At 35.9% G+C, this 19,261-nt stretch overlaps 1 protein-coding gene and 1 non-coding gene across 5 annotated transcripts in view; both read right to left on the bottom strand.

Annotated features, from left to right (window-relative positions):
- Positions 1-4,436: 4,436 nt before the first annotated feature.
- The window catches only part of RNF111 (ring finger protein 111), a 99,395-nt gene continuing 84,570 nt past the window's right edge, over positions 4,437-19,261 (bottom strand). Inside the window, exons 8-14 of one of the 4 annotated variants that reach the window (XM_043555312.1) lie at positions 16,499-16,847; positions 14,706-14,831; positions 13,558-13,684; positions 10,229-10,321; positions 9,320-9,415; positions 7,862-7,965; positions 4,437-6,068 (exon numbers count right to left, since the gene is read on the bottom strand). In XM_043555312.1, coding sequence (XP_043411247.1) covers positions 5,951-6,068; positions 7,862-7,965; positions 9,320-9,415; positions 10,229-10,321; positions 13,558-13,684; positions 14,706-14,831; positions 16,499-16,847 — 1,013 coding nt within the window. In that variant the 3' untranslated portion in view covers positions 4,437-5,950. Of the gene's footprint in view, positions 6,069-7,861; positions 7,990-9,319; positions 9,416-10,228; positions 10,322-13,557; positions 13,685-14,705; positions 14,859-16,498; positions 16,848-19,261 lie in introns of all 4 variants that reach the window. The other 3 variants (XM_043555311.1, XM_043555310.1, XM_043555309.1) reach the window with 3 other exon arrangements.
- Positions 19,048-19,181, bottom strand: LOC122469656. Its single transcript, XR_006293558.1, has one exon. It is a non-coding gene; the product is annotated as a U4 spliceosomal RNA (small nuclear RNA).

Below are 19,261 nucleotides of genomic sequence, written 5' to 3' on the forward strand. Positions count from 1 at the left end.
CAACTCAGCCACCCAGGCGTCCCTCATTCCTTTTTAAAGGCAGGCCAGGATGCAGGATGGGAGACATACCACATCTCTTCCAATTTCCTTGTCTAACACTCTTCTTACATAGGCTCTTGAAAATGTAAAGAATAGAATCTCTAGGATAACAAGTTTGGAGCATCCCATATTATGAGAGAATTTCCACATATGTAAGAGGGGAAAGGGCAGGTCTTTGGGTCATCCTTGAACTGCCAGATTGGAAACTTCAGTGTCTTGAGTTATGCTACCAGTCACACAGGCAGTGGAAAAAATCAACTTTTTTTTTATGGAGCACAATGTATCAAATGATAATCTGCAGAATTCTACATTTTCCAAAGCCTTCCCCCTGCCCATGCATATATTTGAACATTACCACCAAAAGCAAAACTGATTTAGCAGTTTGTACTCAAGATTCAGCACAGCCCACAGTGAAAATCAGTATTTAGTGAATCCAATTCATTCTCTGTAGTGATGATAAAGAATTAAGAGATATGCAATTTGTTGGGACTCATCAAAGTATTTCCTGGAAACCCATACCTTCCACAGGCTCTCTCAGTGATAGCTATTAGCCTAAAAATAAGCCTAGAAGAGGCTAATATAGGCAACTCAGTGGTATGTGCTTAATTAACCTTTAATGGGCACCAGGTTGCTGCATAACATGATTTGGTGAGGAGAAAATTTAGGGGAGAATGAGAAATTCTAGTTGTTAATTTCTACATACAATTTTCCTTTTGATCAGAGAGGGCAAGTGGTTTGATATCATTTGCCAATTCTGATCCACTGGCAATGGCTGCCTAAAATACAGCACTGGATGGTACTGATAGGCAACTGTGTCCTGTTGTGACTGCAAGGCAAGGGAATAAGGCAAATGTGCCAGGAATCCTCTATCCTTTGAGTAGAATAAAAATTCCAATCAATCAAAGTTCTAAAGACGCTTGTTCTTTCTTATCTAGTAATTAGCTTCTTGGACTCTGTAAGAGGAAGATTAGAGACAACACTGATCTACGGTTCAGCACCATGCTATGCTACCATTTGTTATCAAGGTCAAGGGTAGTTGTTTTGGGTGGTAAAGGTGGAATGCAGTGAGCACTGGGAGAACTTATATTCTTAATGTAAGTATACTACATTCAAAGCTCTTTGCCCTTGTTACCTCATTTAATTCTAATTAACAACCTAGTCTGTCTTATAGATGAGAAACATGAGGTTCAGAAAGCTTAAGTTGTTCAAAGCTGCACAATTCAAAGCCCTTGTCCGTCTGACATGAAAACCTATATTCTTTTCACAACTCCAAAAATCATTTATGTGGCCTGTGAATTTGTACAGAATACATAGGACAAAGAGAAGATTGTGCCCAGTAAGCCTAACCACAAAATTGGCTAACATTTTTTTTCTTAGTTAACAAATAGTTGTTTTGGACATATGGTTGGCCCTTGGACAATATGGAGGTTAGACGCACTGACCACAAAGACGAAAATCTGTGTGTAATTTTTTACCCCCCCAAAACTTAACTACTAATAACCTACCGTTAAAATGAAGCCTTATTGATAACATAGTAGTAACACATATTTTATATGTCATATGTATTATATACTACATTACAATAAAGCAAGAGAAAAGAAAATGTTAAGAATATCATAGGAGTGCCTGGGTGACTCAGTCGGTTGAGTGTCTGACTTCGGCTCAGGTCATGAACTCATGGTTGGTGAGTTCAAGCCCCACGTCAGGCTCTGTACTGACTGCTCACAACCTGGAGCCTACTTCGGATTCTGTGTCTCCCTCTCTCTCTGCCTCTCCCCCACTCACACTATGTCTCTCTCTCAAATATAAAGATTAAAAAAAATTAAAAGAATATCATAAAGATTGGGGTGCCTGGGTGGCTCAGGTGGTTAAGTGTCCAACTCTGGTTTTGGCTCAGGTCATGATCTCATGGTTCGTGAGATCAAGCCCTGCGTATGGGCTCTGTGCTAACAGCATCCCAACCTGCTTGGGATTCTCTCTTTCTCTGCCTCTCTCACACTGATGAGCACACTTTCTTTCTCAAAATAAATACACTTAAAAAATATATATCATAAGGATAATAAAAAAATAACACAAGGAAGAGAAAATACATTTTATTGTACTGTACTTACTGAAAATACCCATGTATAAGTAAATGGGCTTGTGCAGTTCAAACCCGTGTTGTTCAAGGGTCAACTGTAATTTTTTTAACATTTATTCATTTTTGAAAGATAGAGACACAACATGAGTAGGGGAGAGACAAAGAGAGAGAAAGAGGGAGACACAGAAACTGAAGCAGGCTCTAGGCTCCTAACTGTCAGCAAAGAGCCCGACGCGGGGCTCGAACCCACTGACCACGAGATCATGACCTGAGCTAAAGTAGGATGCTTAACTGACTGATCCACCCAGGTGCCCCTGTAACTCTTAATTCAAGAAAATTATTTAGAATGATTGAATCTATAACTGAGAGAAGAGAGTTCAACCTCGATACATCCAATATTGTGACACATGGAGTCTTTTTTTTTTTCTTAAGATTTTTAAAAGTAACCTCTACACCTAATGTGGGGCTGAGACTCACAACCCCAAGATCAAGGGTCACATGCTCTAACAACTGAACCAACCAGGTGCCCCAGGAAGTCTTGAGTAAGTAAAAAACTCACTGTGTGGGGTGCCTGGGTGGCTCAGTAAGTTGGGCATCTGACTTGGGCTCAGGTCACGGTCTTGAGGTTCGTGAGTTTGAGCCCCATGTCAGGCTCTGTGCAGACAGCTCAGAGCCCGGAGCCTACTTCGGATTCTGTGTGTGTGTGTGTGTGTCTCTCTCTCTCTCTGCCCCCTCCCCCGCTCATTCTCATTCTCTCTCTCTCAAAAATGAACTAAAAAATAAAAAAAAATAAGTAAATAGTTATGCACGCTTTCATATGTTCACTCACAACTCTGGTTCCAATGACATTATTTTTATATAAGATTATGTTACTCAGCCACAATTTCTTCTATTTTCCATGTAGATTTTTGGAACTTAGCCTCCACAGTGGGAGAATGCTAAAGGTCTATTAAAATGGAGTAACTGAGGGGTGCCTGGGTGGCTCAGTCAATTAAGCGTCTTTTGGCTCAGGTCATGATCTCGAGGTTCATGAGTTCAAACCCCACGTTGGGCTCTGTGCTGAGAGCTCAGAGCCTGGAGCCTGCCTCTGATTCTGTGTCTCCCTCTCTCTCTCTGCCCCCTCCCCCGCTCATTCTCATTCTCTCTCTCTCTCTCTCTCAAAAATAAATAAACATTAAAAAAAAATTCACTGTGTTTCCAGAGGAGTTGGAAGGTAAATTAGAAATCAGGATGTATTTTCTAAGGAATTAAGCTATTCTCATTTGTGAAAAACTAATAGTGAAATGTTCAGTCTGTATTTTAATTTTAGTATTAACAAATGTTAGTTTTCTGTATGTCAAACTGTTATGGTTCAAATGATGAAGTGTTTTTAGCAGCTAAAATAAAGTCACCAGAGTAAGAAAAATGTTTCAAATATCAGTTTATCACTTGCATATTAACAACAATAAAAATAAGAATTTTCTGACAAAAGAATTTTAGTTCTAAAGTATTTGGACAGCTATCACTGAAATTTTCATTTTGACATAAGATGCAGCAGGATACGGAAGACACCAAAACAAAGCACAAAAGTTATATTAAAAATTATATTCTTCCTTATTTGGCTCATTACTAATCACATTTTCTGTAACTAATTGCAGTAGCTTACTAAGCTCCTGCATTAACAATCCAGGTTTATGCCACAAATACCTGTATTAAATAAACTTTAGGGTAATAATGCTCTATCCACATTAAAAAAAAAAATCAGTAGCAATTATAAAACAGGTCAACAGGTAGTCGTGCATCTAAATCTGGTGTAATATTAAAAAATAGAGAAATCTATCTGTTCTTCTTGTGTTTTAGGGAACATCAAGAGGACTCAATTGTACAGAATTCTCCCCATCGATACTTCTTCCACCCTTGGCAATGAGCCTGGGTTTTCTAGTGCCAAGTCCTACACCCATCGCAGGCTACTCAAAGATAGGCTACATGCTCTCTTCCCCAGTAAGGTGGCAGGCATAGGCCAATGTCACTCTTTCTCTGTCTCCTTCCTCTGCCCTTCTACAACTACAGCCTATCATCAAGTATTCTTTTTAAAACAATGTTATTTTCTATCCAAATTTCTAAACCATAGTCCATCCTCCATCTCTACATAAAACTATGTCAAGGCATGTTTTAAACTGACAATTACTACAGTGTAACATTACTAATACAAAAAAGGCAAATAGCCATAACTGAATACAAAAATTATGCAAATGTCGACTTGAGTGAAATCACTATTTTGAACTCCAAGATGTTTAATATAAACGTTTATAAAACTAATTATGAAACACAAAGACAATAGAAATATAAGTTATTTATTAATCAATCCACTTACAAAGCAGGTGGCTTAATGCAAGCTTATTGACATCTTCACATATGATCCATGGGAACATGTCTTCCACATACAGACAGTGACGTTACTGACTGATGCATTTGCAATCTGGGGCATATTAAGCATATTTAGACAAATAAAATTAGGCTATCCTGTATATGAAAGTATCTTGATAATATGCATCCTGAAGTGGATTAAAACTTTCTCCAAAGGAGAAATGTTAGTACGTTAACTTAACTTTATATTCTATATTATGCAGTAAATCTTAACTATAGAAATTAAAATTTTTAAATCAGTGATCGACTCTTGGTAATGTATGAAGTGGGCGTCTAAAACCAGAGCAACAGTAGGTTTGTGCCTCACAGTATCTGCAGATTTACTGTTTTCAAGTTTAAAGAGAAATAAAACAAGAGACATGTAGATTCAGCTGACTTTATTTATCTTTAAACTAATAAAATCCCTTAAAAGTGATCCTGGGACCTTTAGAAGTTCTATGAATGCATAGATACCTGCCAATGACTGCAATTCTAACTCCTGACTGTGTTTATTACAAAATCAATGTTAAGCAGATATCGTTACTGTAACGTGCTTAGCAGAAGACTGAACAAAATTCTACATGTCTTCTTCAATTTCCCTAAAATTTTGTTAAATCTGCAAGTATGTACAATCCAGCTAATTGAAATTAATATTTAGTGTTCATCAGAGCTGTTTCACAGCAGCAAAAACTGAATCAGGGAAATAAAGTTCTAAATGATGTAGGAAAAAGATAAATACAATCAGAACAGCAGTCTATATGTATGATATCAATATTCAACTCTATCTGCGTTGTGCTGAAAGGAAAAGGATACACCAAGAACATGTCTATTGATCACTCTGGTGATGTGAATACCACCTGCATCTGATTGAATATGGTTTGTATTCTGTTCCCAGTATTAAGGATGGTATTTAACTCAGAACTCCATATTGTAAATATACAGCAGCCATTTTGTCCTAATTAAGGAATGTCTTAATACACAATATTATCATTTTCTAGAGGATCTTTATACATTAAACTAAAGCACATGATTGATTAAATTAAAGGTTAGTAATGGATAAAAAAAATTCATAATTCTCAAGACCTGGTACTATGTAAAAAACAAAAAGACCACAAAATTCTACTTACTAAAGCAGCTAATCTTGCCTGCAAGTTTAGGGTCACAAGCCCATAATATGTGCAAAGAAATGCAATACAAGAAACCATGCAAAAATACAGTAAAATGATACAGGAAAATGTCAAACCTAGAAAAAAAAAGCTTTTATAAATACATCAAACTCAACTGTATACATAAACTGTAGGTCTAGCATTAGTTGTACCATATAGCAGAGCCGCACTCTAAGTTCAAGGCTTCCAAATCTGCGCAGGTAAGTCACGCCATCTTTGGTTGACTGCAGTACCAGGAGGATGGGAATGAGAGGGAGGGCAAGAGTTCTGAGACATGGTGTCAACTTTCACTTGGCAGCTGGGCCTCAATGTCCACTCTGCATATGGGGCACTTCTTATTGGTGATCAACCACTGGTCAACACACACTTGGTGGAAAAGGTGCATACAGGGAAGGCGCCTATTATAGGCAAACAAAACAAAAAGCAAAAATTGCAAAAGTGAATTTCCTGACAACTACACGTAGCATTTATTTTCAAATAAATGATAACATGTAATAATATATGAGTGTTTTGTAGTTAGCAGGCATCTTCCCCTTTTGTAAAAAACAAACAAACAAACAAACACACACTTACACAGCCTCTCTAACAAGTTACACCTATATTAACACTTTGGACAATATAATGTATAAATGACCACAATAATTAACTGTCACAACTATGAAATCAAATTATATGTAATCTTTACAATTTTAAGAACAACAATTACACTGGCAATTATTCTGATTTGGTTTCTATACATGAACTGCCAACACAGAGGTTGGGAGTATGTTCCCTGTTACATAATACTGCAAATATATTTTTAATATCAAATCACTGCATTTATACAACACTTTAAAAATGTATTGCATTTAATTCCCTCTCAAAAACGTTAGAACTCATGTTGTAAATATAGCATGTCATACTAATTAAGGAACGTCTTAATATGTAAATATCATTTTCTACCTAGATGATCTTTATACCTTAAACTTGAGTACCTCACTGAATAAAGGCTAATAATATTGCTTTCATGGGATAATTGTTATATCCACTTAATACTACGCTACTCCTTTAGAGGTAGGTTAATCTGTTTTGTAATATATTTGCATTATCAAACCATGTTGTATACTTTGAAATTAATACATTATATGTCAATCATATCTCAATAAAAAAATTAGTAGAAAAAATAAAAGTAGGTTAAGAAGTTAAGTGTACTACGCTAAGTTATCAATTAGAAACTGAGAAATAAAGCTTCCAGGCAATAAAGGATAATATTAAATCTAAGTGAACAGTGAGATAAAAGTTACTGACTTAAAAGTGTCCATGTATACTTCCATCCACTGTTAAAAGAGTTGTCATACATTTTCAGACTTCCTAATATTTTATAAAATTAGTAGCTAAAAAGAAGCGTTACAATTACTGCTTGAACAGGATTGTCAGTGCTGTGAAAACAACTGCCTTCCATATTTATAAACCTTCATTGGAAATCCAGTGTTCTAAAATATCCTTACATGTGGTATGGTAGCCAATTGTTCATAATATTTTTTCTGTCTCTGCCAACTGAAGAAATATGATAAAGTTATCCTTATAAATTAGGGCAACAATATCATCACACAGCTCTGTTATATATGTTTCAGAACTTGTTTCATATAGCATTATGTTACGTTAGAAAAAAACACAATAGGAATAAAACAATTACTCAAGAGATTATAAAAAGAAAATGCCTAAAATTAACAGTGGGTTAGCACAGTAACATTTCTAAACTGTGCAGCTGCAAAAAGAGAATTGTCCTATAAGCTGAGGGAAAATTTTAGGGCAAACCTAATTTACAAAAGATGCTGTAAGACAAACTGCATGCAGCTAATCTGGACTGCCCTCTTTAAGATTTGGAGAATACATTAATTTAACTGCTTTAGCCTCCAAAGCCTCTAAATTCTTTCTGCAAGATTTACAGAAGACAATTTGACCACAAAATTTCCCTGGCCAAATCCTGGTGTGCTGTGTATTTCCCATTCCCATCCCTTTGTTGGTCATACAGAGACTCTCATCTTTCTATTCTTCCACTCACTAGAAGGGAATTCTACACTTCAGATACTGATAACAGGATATGCAAGCAGTAATATTTGTATTCTGTATTTGGTTTCTTGTCTACTTTCAAATCAAATCTCTCGTACAGTTCTGACAACAGACTTTTAGATAATTAATGTCTAGTTACCTCACATCTTCACCTTCCTCTAAAATAGACAAACAGATAGTACATTTTTCCTCTGTGTCTTCCTCAGTTCCTTCTTCCCCATCTTGTTTGCAGTGCAGTTTCCTCTGTGAGAACCAATCAGTTGTTACCTTATTAGTAGAGATGACATTATTGAACAACTGAGTAAAGTCTGTGTTTATTTGAAAAACAAAAACAAAATAAAACCACACATTCACACCCACAACTTATTTCCCAGGTACAGCTGTCACGAATTAATGGATGAATTAAGTGACTACCACCACCTGTTCTTTTAAGACCTTTAAATAGCATGAAAAGCAAAATCAAATGTAACAGAAATTCATTAGTTTGAATTCACCAGTTTCTATTATTTGTAATCCACAATTAGGAGGATATACAACATGAACTCTATTTTTGTCCCATCATGAATACAGTTAAATGAACTTTATCTTACTAATGAATGGTTCAAATAATATCCAAATAAATTATTGCTAATTATACTCATTAGCTTACAGAGTTGAAAGGACTTAAATTTAATGGTAACACCTCACTAATACTCTTGGAAAACAGACAAAAACTACAAAGGCAGCAATTTTCATACTTTATTATTCTCTGTATATCACAGGACATTGTTGCTTGTTGAAAGAAACTTATTTAATATGTCTGCACTTTAACTTCTAGATAGACTACTACATAAGGAGTGGAGGGTAGAATATAAAAAATGTATATCAATTAAATGTGCACATAAGTGACAGGCTCAATAATGGTATTGCCATATGATGAAGTTTTGTATAAGCTCTTAAAAAAGAATATGAGTGACTTGTGAGGGCTGAAAGAGAAGGAAAAGAAAATGTGCAAAACTGTGTGCATACCATCCACTTTGTGTTATTTCTGAAGGAGAAAGGAAAAACACATACATATGCACGTTATTGCAAATGCATACAAATATCTGGAACATTACCTAAGAAATCCTTAACTATGATTTTTCTTCTGGGAAGGAAGACTGGAGACAGCAGGGTAAGAAACTTCAAGTGTATATTTTTAGGCTTTCAATTAAAAAAATTTTTTTCTTTAATGTTTATTTTTGAAAGAGAGAGAGAAAGAGAGAGAGAGAGAGAGAGAGAGAGGGAGGAGAGGGAGAAAACAAGTGGGGGAGGGCAGAGAGAGAGAGAGGGAGATACAGAATCCAAAGCAGGCTCCGGGCTCTGAGCTGTCCACACAGAGTGCAATGCAGGGCTCAAACTCCCAAACCGCCAGATCATGATCTGAGCCAAAGTCAGACACTTAACTGACTGAACCACCCAGGTGCCCCAGGCTTTCAATTTTTTAAAAAACTATGTATGTGTTGTTTTGGTAATAAATAATAGGGTTGCTAGATTCCACAATCTCCAAAAAGGTCCATAATATTAAATTGTATGCATTTCAATAATAATATAGACACTTCATAGAATAAATTCTTACCTTTTTGTATTTATGTGGATATGTACATCTTTCAATTGTCCCCTGGGATGCACCACGATTCACATTTCCTAATCTTTCTTCCAAATGAATCAGTTCCTGAAGGTAAAGGACAATTAGTATTAAAAACCAGGATGATTATTTCTTGAACAGCACTGTCAATATTGTAAAAGCAATGAAGTCCCATATTTATAAACCTGCGATATAAATACAGTGTTCAAAAAGCCATATATGGTAAGGCAAATTGTTGTTTGTAATTCTTTTCTCAGCCAATTGAAGTGGTATGGCAAAGTTATCTTTACGGATTAGGGTAACATATTACTACAAGGTACTGTATGAGTCAGTAAATATGAATGCCAGAAGAAGATGAAATCACTGTAGTAAAATAGGGAAACAAATGAAACAATAGTTTACTGACTCCAACTTCCAAAGTGACATGAAGAAACAAAACAAAATTTCAAATATATTCAAATAATTTGTTTTTCCTGAAAATTCAAACAAGATAGTTAGCTACAAACCAAATTACTTGGGTTATTTTCCTCCAATAATGTTTCTCTAAAAATGAGTTTAGTCAAAAGCAGTAAGTTTTCCCCCACCCCAAATTTAATGGTATAGCTCTTTATCTGACATTTATATTGATTTAATTAATAAATACCTATACTCTTTTATATTAGGTATTTTCATTTATTCATCTTTAACTTTTGGGTACTTTTTGATACCAAGATAAATACTGCTTATAAATCTTTCTGTGATAACCCCCAGAAGTAGTATCAACAATTCAGATCCCCAGCCACCATGGCAATCCTATTCAACTGTGAATACTAAGAATACATACATCATATATTCTCTCTCTACATTAAAGAGAGTACTAAAGATACCGTTGCAAATTATCTCATTAATTTTATTACACACCTCAAAATTGCCCCTGAAAGGACCTCTGAATGATGTTCCATCCAATCCTGATGAAATGTAACGAATATGAGGGTAGCCTGCCATGTCAGGAACCTATTTTAATAGAAGAGATAGGCTAAATCAAGTAAGAGTAGGCTCAAGTTTTAACACACTAAATAATTGAGACACAATTCTCTCCATTCAGCTAGTCACAAAATTGAACTTCAGTAAGTATATATAACTGCAAGTTTGCGCTCTGTAAAAGGATTAAGTTCCTCTTCAAATATAATCTCGTAAGGTAACACTTAAAATACAATAAAAAAAAAAACAAAAACAAAAACAGAACAAGAATAGCTGTTCCATGAGATAACAAATTGTTTTAATAAATTGTTTTATCTTGCACAAAGACTCCTAAATAGAAAATACCCAAAGTTAAGACTGCTGCTCTTAGTAGCCTAAAAGCATAAAGACTAAAACCTTCGTAAAATTTTGTCACTTTCAGAGAACTTTATTAAATCATAGTAAGAAATCAAAACGCACAAAATTTTCCAATGAAACTTATTTCCCTTACTCTAACTTCCTAACGGCAATAGGTACCCTACTCCTTTTTTTGTTTGGTTCTGTTAGTGAAAGTTACTTTATTTAATGTTTTATTTTATTTTTGAAAGAGAGAGAGAGAGAGAGTACAGAGAAAGGCAAAGGGAGAGAGGGGGACAAAGGATCCAAAGTGGGCTCTATGCTGACAGCAGCAAGCCCAATGTGGGGCTCGAACTTACAAACCATGAGACCATAACTTGAGCCAAAGTCAGACCTCAACCAACTGAGTCCACCCAGGTGCCCCTGTTAATGAAAGTTTTAATAGTGTTTTCTGATTCTTCTGTTAGGTGTACTCAATCCTCATTATTCATGGATCCCTTGTGAATTTGCCTACTTGATAAAATTTATTTGTAACTCCAAAATTAATACCCGTGCTCTCTCAATCATTTGTGGACATGCACAGCAGCAAAAAACTCGAGTTGTCCCGTTTCCATCTAGGGTAGAACAAGGCTCTGCCTTCTTCTTTCAGCTCTTATACTATAAACATGGGTCTTTTTTGCGGTCTATTTAGTGCCGTGCTTTCCACATTTTTGTGCTTTTTACTGGTGACTTTGCTGTTCAAAATGGCCACAAGCATAATGCTTAAATGCGGACTAGTGCAAGAAGGCTTCAATATGCCTTACGGACAAAACGAGCGTAGATAAGCTTCATTCAGGCATGAGTTTTGCTGGCCCATGAGCTCAATGTTAACAACTCAATAATATATAATATAATAATAATAATGGTATCAGGACACCTGATACTTTGATGTCCAAAATGGACATCAAAACAAGATTATATACTGACTGGCTGTTGTTAGCAGATCAACACTGTGACCAGATGCTTGCAGTAACCTAAACTTGCATTTACCACAAGAAAAATGGCTCTATAGTTACTTCCTCAGTGTCTGCACAACTTTACAGAATGTAACTACCGTGCTTAACAAGAGTAGACTGGGGCGCCTGGGTGGCTCAATTGGGTAATCGTCCGACTTCGGCTCAGGTCATGATCTCGCACTTTGGGAGTTCGAGCCCCATGTCGGGCTCTGTGCTGATAGCTCAGAGCCTGGAGCTGGTTTCAGACTCTGTGTCTCCCTCTCTCTCTGCCCCTCCCCAGCTCGCACTCTGACTCTTGCTCTCTCAAAAATAAATAAACATTTAAAAAGTTAAAAAAAAAAAAAAGAGTAGACTGTATTAGGAAAGGGAGATTCTAGGACAGAGCACTGTTCTTCCATCTTTATTATAATTTTTTTTTAAAGATTACTCATTTATTTTGAGAGAGAAAGATAGAGAGTACGACGAGGGGGAGGAGCGGCAGAGAGAGAGACACAGAGAGAGAGAGAAAATCCCTAGCAGGTTCCGTGCTGTCAGTTCAGAGTCCGACATGGGGCTCAATCTCACCAACCGCGAGATTATGACCTGAGCCAAAATCAACAGCTGGACATTCAAATGACTGAGCCACTAAGGGGCCCCAATTCTTTCATCTTTATAAAATCTCCAATATTATTTTTTAGTGAGCTTCCACTGAATCACAACATGCTTTTAGCAAGTTTATAGCTTTAAAAGACAATTCAGGGGCGCCTGGGTGGCTCAGTCGGTTAAGCGTCCGACTTCAGCTCAGGTCACGATCTCGCGGTCCCTGAGTTCGAGCCCTGCGTCAGGCTCTGGGCTGACGGCCCGGAGCCTGGAGGCAGCTTCCGATTCTGTGTCTCCCTCTCTCTCTGCCCCTCCCCCATTCATGCTTTGTCTCTGTCTCAAAAATAAATAAATGTTAAAAAAATTTTTTTTTTAAATAAAAAAAAAAAGACAATTCATACATGGTAAAGAATTTATAATAAGCAATAACTCTTAACCGTCAAATAGATTATTTAAATATCTGCAACTTTCCTTATGATCAAAATCAATACTACCCACCTCTCAGCAGATAACCCAACCTCCTACACATCTCCAAGGAAAATAAAAAATCAGAAAGGAACTCCTGCCCCTCAAATTACTTAAACCTGCTCTTACCCTATACCCCTCCCTTAGTCTCCTTTGTTCCAGAGTCCCAGTTTCTTGGGGGGGCAGCTTTAGCTGCTATTGTTGAGTGACCCCCATGCCTAAGATCTTTAAATACCAACTTACTCAGAGTTCCTTGTGCTTATGCTGTTTGACAGCTCCTTATATGCTATAACCACTGTAAAGTACTACTCCCAACTCCAAAGTCTAAGTCATAGGTATGACAGAGCATCCTGGAAGCCATTCCTGCAGTGTCTTTACCCTCACAAAACAAAACAGCTCCCTACTCTATACCACTTTTATAACCAGTAGGTATCATGAATAGCCAATTCAATCTATCTTTGCTGAACTTGCTCTGTAGAACTCAAATTGGTACTGACAAGATCTGAGTCTGTTCAAATCAGAGAATTAGGGAAGTCCTTCTGCAGATCAGAAAATAAAGAATGAATGCATCATAACAGAACCACTAGCAGTTATGACAAAATAAAGCATATGTCCTAGTGACAGTGGAAAGACTGTCATCTTGGTATAAAAGAAAAATCTTGGTCATTTTTTATATTAAGAAGAGTACATTTCACAATGCAAATACAAATACAGATTTCAATATATCTAGTTTTTTATGGCACAATTTCAGTCTAATAATTCTCAAATTCTATTAAAACACCGATATCAATTCAGAATATTTTTAAAAATTTCCAACAAAATATTTAACTTTTCTTAGAAAAGAATACTTTTAGAAGGAGAATAGGTGACAATTCTGATATTTTCCTCCTTTACCATTAAAGGAAGAGCTCCTAGTTGTAAGTGGTGAAGTCGAGGTGGCGCATGGTAATGGGCCAAGTGAGGGTGCAGCGCTCCAGGCGTGTAAGTGGCCGCAGTCACTCCAGCTTCAATCCCCAGCTCCCTGACGAAGGAGGAGAACACTTTAACGTTTAGCCATCCTTAGAGTGTCTTTATTATCAACAGAAACGGGGGAGCATGTTTGCATTTTTTAGAGTTATCTAAAGTTTCTTAACTGACACAGCTGAGAAAAAGACAATTTACCCCCAAAACTTAACTATTCAGCAATTAAAACTCAAAAATTCAGTTCTGTGACTATGAGAAGCAAAGCATTTGTACTCAGTTTCACATCCTACAAAGGAAGGAAATATTCAACGAATTACCCTTAAGGTTCCTTCCAATCTAAAAGTCTGATTCTACTTGAGGAACATTCAAAATATAGGGTTTAGTTTTCTGGTTTATATGAATGTTACAGATGCTCCCAGGACTTGTGTTTGTTGGACAGTGTCTCTGGGTTACTGTCAACAGGAAAATTAGAAGAACCAACATTTCTATACCTTTTAAAGCAAGGTCAAACAAAATTCTAGAAAGAGTAAAATTGGTAAATGCCAAATTTTCATTTATTGATTCTCATTTTATGTTTTGCCTCAAATGTCACTGTGGACCAAGATCTCAATGACTGCCTACAGACAATGGATTCAGAAAGAAAAATTAATGCAAATCTGCTTCCATTTCTCTAAAAAAGACCACACTCCTAGGAGGATGCAGGCTCCATTTCCCTTGTCAATAAGCAGGGGTTGGTGGTGGTAAAGGAGATCTGAGTACAGAGGTGGTGGTGAGGGGGGTGGATAAGGAAGTTGTGAGAGTAAGATCCATTTAGGGAGTTAACTTTAATGGCAGATACTTCCGAAAAACAAGTAACAAAAAAGCTCTACTCTCATTTGACATGGTTCTCTGACCCAGAACTCAAGTTCCTCTTTCCACTCCAAGTTTCTATAACTTGCCCAGAGACAGTGTCTCACAGCTAAGCTGGAATTCAGCCTCTCCACATCACCATTCTGCATGACATTCCACTACAAAGCATCTGTTCTGATAGTTTTACCACAGGCTCCTGAGCGTAACTTTGAAATAAACATGATACTGACCAGGCAGATCTCTCTGGAGCTTGTCGAGGATGTGAGGACATAGTCTGAGGCACATGAATATGATGCCCATGACCATAGTTTGGGTGCATCCTATGTGGATGGGGTGGGGGCCGTTCATGTGCCCGCCTGGAAACACAGAACACAAAAAGACCACTGGAAATAATTGAATAATTGGTTATTTCTTAATGTAGAAAAAAAATCTAGTATTATTACAAACATCTATAAATCAGTCATAAATTTACTTCTATAACAATATATTATAAAAATATAAAATAATCTATTGATTAATAAATCAAGACACCCTAACCCCACAAATCTCAATGCTCATTTATTACAATGTCTCCAATTCAAATATGCTCCAAGGAAAAATTTTAACATTATCTTGTATGCTTTCCCTACAGCAGATATTTTACACAGAGTAACAGGAAATGAGTAGAAACAGAATTTTAAAAATTAAACACCCTAGCAAATGCTGCAGGCACAAAATAAGGGATGAAAATGGAAACTTTTATTTTGCTTTGCTTTTATACTGTAATGACATTTATCCATTTTAATGACTAAAACTTACTTTAAGAGAAAAAACTTTTAACCTTGTGCACTGTTTTCAAACACATGCAAATACATGTTAACACATCTGGGAAACGGAGATTAACTCCATTCACATCTTTATTCTGTATCCCAGATTATTATATTCTCTTCGTCTAAAGTCAGCCACATTTATAAATGTAAATAGTCATAAAATTTTAAACAAAAGATTCCAAGTATTCATTTTTATAGTCTAATTCTTATTTTCTACCACTTTCTAACATATTTATAGGTTTTCATGTGTAAGCTTAATGATTTAAAACGTAATTTTTTCTAGATACTAGAAGATATGAATTTTAAATTGCCAACTTTTAATATAAAGAGTTACTATATTAGCATGCCAGTAATAGCCAGAGATTCTGGAAATAACCTTACATAACTAAAGAAAGAATTTATACATGTGGTAGATTAATTAGATCAAGAATTCTGCAAACAAACAAAAAAGGAAAGTGTTTTTGCAAACATATTCTGAAAAGGGCCAAATGGTAAATATTGCTGGCTGTTTAGGCTGTATGGCCTCTATTTCAACTACTCAATTTAGTCTTTGTGGTGTGAAAGAACACACAGACAATACATAAATGAACAAGCATAGCTGTTGACCTATAAAACTATTTACAAAAACAGGCAAGCAGAATTAGAGCAATACAGTTTGCTACCATGAATTAGAAAATCATATCCTCACTTTTTAAAAGAAAACAAAAAGTTCATTTATATATAGTCTTTTCATGATGTTTGGAGAGTACAATACTTTAATATTTAAATTTATAAATAAACAGGTAAAGAATGCTATTTTTTCAATGTCAGTTGTTGAAAATTCTACTAGTACTCTTCTTCCCTCTGGAATAAATCAAATTAAGTCTTGACAACTTTATATGTTGTTCCTCAGGATCATCGATTTTAACATGAATCTTTACTATGTGATATTGAAGAAACCGACAAGAGACTGGTTTACAAAAATAAATGACCCTGGGTCATACCCTGAAAATGGTTTGATTTCTTTAAATAGCCTGATATTGACTTGTTTTGTCAAGCTACCTACAACTCAGGACAAGAAAAAGGAAGATTCTAGTTAGTAAAGAATAATTTCCTAGTGAGCTGAGGATTCAGCATAGTTACATCACTTCTAAAGATTTTTAGTTTTAAAAACTAACAGCAATAGAAGGAAGAGGAACACAGCGTGATCGTCTTTTAGAAAACAGAAAACATACGTTGGATGCTGCATCATCCTCCTCCTTTGAACTTCCATCCTCTGCATCACTTCATGAGGATGCAGTCTCTGTGCTGCAGGTGCCGCGGCTGGGATGTGGTGTGAGATTGGCTGGTGTGTGGGAGGAAGATGCTGAGGGATTGGTGCAGCTGTACTGGCTAAATGAGTCGGGGGTGGGGGTGCCACAGGGTGAGATGTTGCATGAGAAGATATCTGAGAATGGAAAGCATGTACAGGATGAGGAATAACATAATCCACTTGAGGTGGAGGCTGAGTCTGAGGAGGAGGGTTTCCATGAGAGTGGGGACAGGCAGAGGCTTGATGATGAAGTGGTCTTGTCAAGGAGGCATCTGTAAAAAAAATGTAGGCACCATGCAGTTGAGCATATATTGCTGTTACATATTCCTTTTGTAGTTTACAAACATATTAGTACACGTTTAATTTTTATGGATACTGTATCAATGCTTGAGTCTGCTCAATTCTGCTTTACAACCTGCTTTCTTCTTTGAATAATCTTAGGTATCTTCTCATGTCAATATATATAGCTTCTCATGTCAATATATCACAGCTTCACAGCATTCTATTATAGGGATACACCAACATTTATTAAAGAAATCGCCATTGATAAAAATGGGAAACCCAACACTAAACATCTGTGTGTATGACGCCTCTTGTACTCTTTCATACATATATGCACGAGTGCATGTGCACACGCACGTGCGCACACACACACACACACACCTCACGGTTTTTGTAGCATAAATTCCTATAAATAGTTCTTAGTCTGAGAAAATCTTTTAAAACTCAGATATCAGTCAACAAAATACCCTTCCCAAAAGGTTACTATAATTAATATTTCAGTGAACAGCATACAAGAGTACCTGAAACCCTATACTACTAATTTTTTTAAATGACAATCAGAAAAATTTTATATTTATTAACCACTTATATTTCTTCCCAGAATATCTATTCATATTCTTAGGCTATCATTCACCTTTTTCTCAATGATTTACAAGTATTCTTTGTATACATGGAAAGTTTGTCATAATAAGGTATAAACATTTTTCCAAATTGTCTTCTGTTAATTTTGTTTTACCCATATATGCAAGTTTTTTGCTTTTGTCAAATGTAGAATTGACACTTTCACAAATATGTAAATCTTGCTTTCCTTTATGATTACTAGTTATAGAGCGCTACAAAGAGAAAAGGAACTTGAGAGTTCTTCTGGACAAGACTGCAAAGGTATTATTTTATTGCTGCTCTTTCTCTCCCTGCCCCAGGCCTCTTTTCCTGAGCTATAGTAAGAAGATGAAGGGGCATATTTTCAAAGAACCTGAAATGGAAATTAGCCTTAATAAAGATGGTTTCCCCCATTTCTTCGTTATGTTTCAAAGTGGCTGCTGAAAAGTCCCTCTGAGGAATACACATCTCTCTTACTGGAGGAGATATGCATCTTTTTGAGGTCTAAAAATATGTTTGTTTCTTCCTTGGATTTCAGCCTCAATTTCACTGTATTTGGAAGATTTTCTTGGAGTCTGGTATGGAAGTATAGCCATTCTCTAGTTTCATGACAGAAGAATTACCTTGAATTTTAATCCTTTTGATTCACCCTTTGTTCAGCATGAATGAATAGGTAAGCATGAACTCATTTCAACCACATTTTCAAAGGACACCTTACTAGCATGTATTTAAAGGAATTTTTAAGTGATTTTCTAAATATCATGTTTTCAAATCTAGGCTTTACTCCAAGGCTCCAAACTCAGTATCTGGTCATAAAAAAAGAAGTTGCTATGTTTTACCATTGTTAGCTATCTTTCCTCAAATTCAGAGCATTTTTTCCAGTTTCAATTCAAAGTTTTCAATTTCTATAATCATTAGGCAAGAAATAATATTGACAAATATTACAAAATTTTAAAGTTTTGTTTCAGAATGAATCAATTTATTTAACTCTTCAGCAATCATTTCATTTTTCAGCTTTATTGAGATATTAACAAATACAATTATATATATTTAAAGTGTACAATGATGATTTGACATACATATACTTTGTGAAATGATTACCACAATCAGGTTCATTAACACATCCATTACCTCACAAGTTACCATCTTTTGTGTGTGTCTGGTGAAAGTTCAGCCATTACTATAATTCACTATATATTCCAAACAAAACAGATTGCTAACCACTGCAGAAAGGTGACATTCTGCATTCCCACAGACCATTTCCCTTCCTTCTCTATTTTATGTGTTCTTGACAGTTAAAAAAAAAAAAAAGTTCTTGATATTGTTTCCTGAAAGTTCAACATGTCACTTTGACCCAGCAGCAATCGCACTCCTAGAAGTTACCCTACAGACTAAAAAACTACAATGTGATCATCAACAGAGAACTGATTTAATATACAATGGGATATTATGAGGGTATTGAGAATAGCAACCTAGATTTTTATGTGCTAATATGGAAAAAAATCTAAGATGGACTATTAAAATATTTTTAAAAATGAAAAAAAAAAACCAACAAACAGAGGCAAATAATATGTTATGATCCCACTTTTTTTTTTTAAAGGAGAGACATATATATACTTTTGTGTGTACAAAGAAAACTTCTGAAAGGTTTTATAAGCTACAATTAGCAATAATCGTGCCTCAGATAAACCTCATTGGCTACGATACTGCCACTGTGCAAAGCTAGGTTTTATAAGCTACAACAGTTGTCACCTTCAATGTATCAAGATAAGTGGTATGTGAGAAGGGCCGTTAACTTCTCATT

Source organism: Prionailurus bengalensis, chromosome B3 (genome assembly GCF_016509475.1).
Source record: "Prionailurus bengalensis isolate Pbe53 chromosome B3, Fcat_Pben_1.1_paternal_pri, whole genome shotgun sequence".
NCBI classification, from domain to species: domain Eukaryota; kingdom Metazoa; phylum Chordata; class Mammalia; order Carnivora; family Felidae; genus Prionailurus; species Prionailurus bengalensis.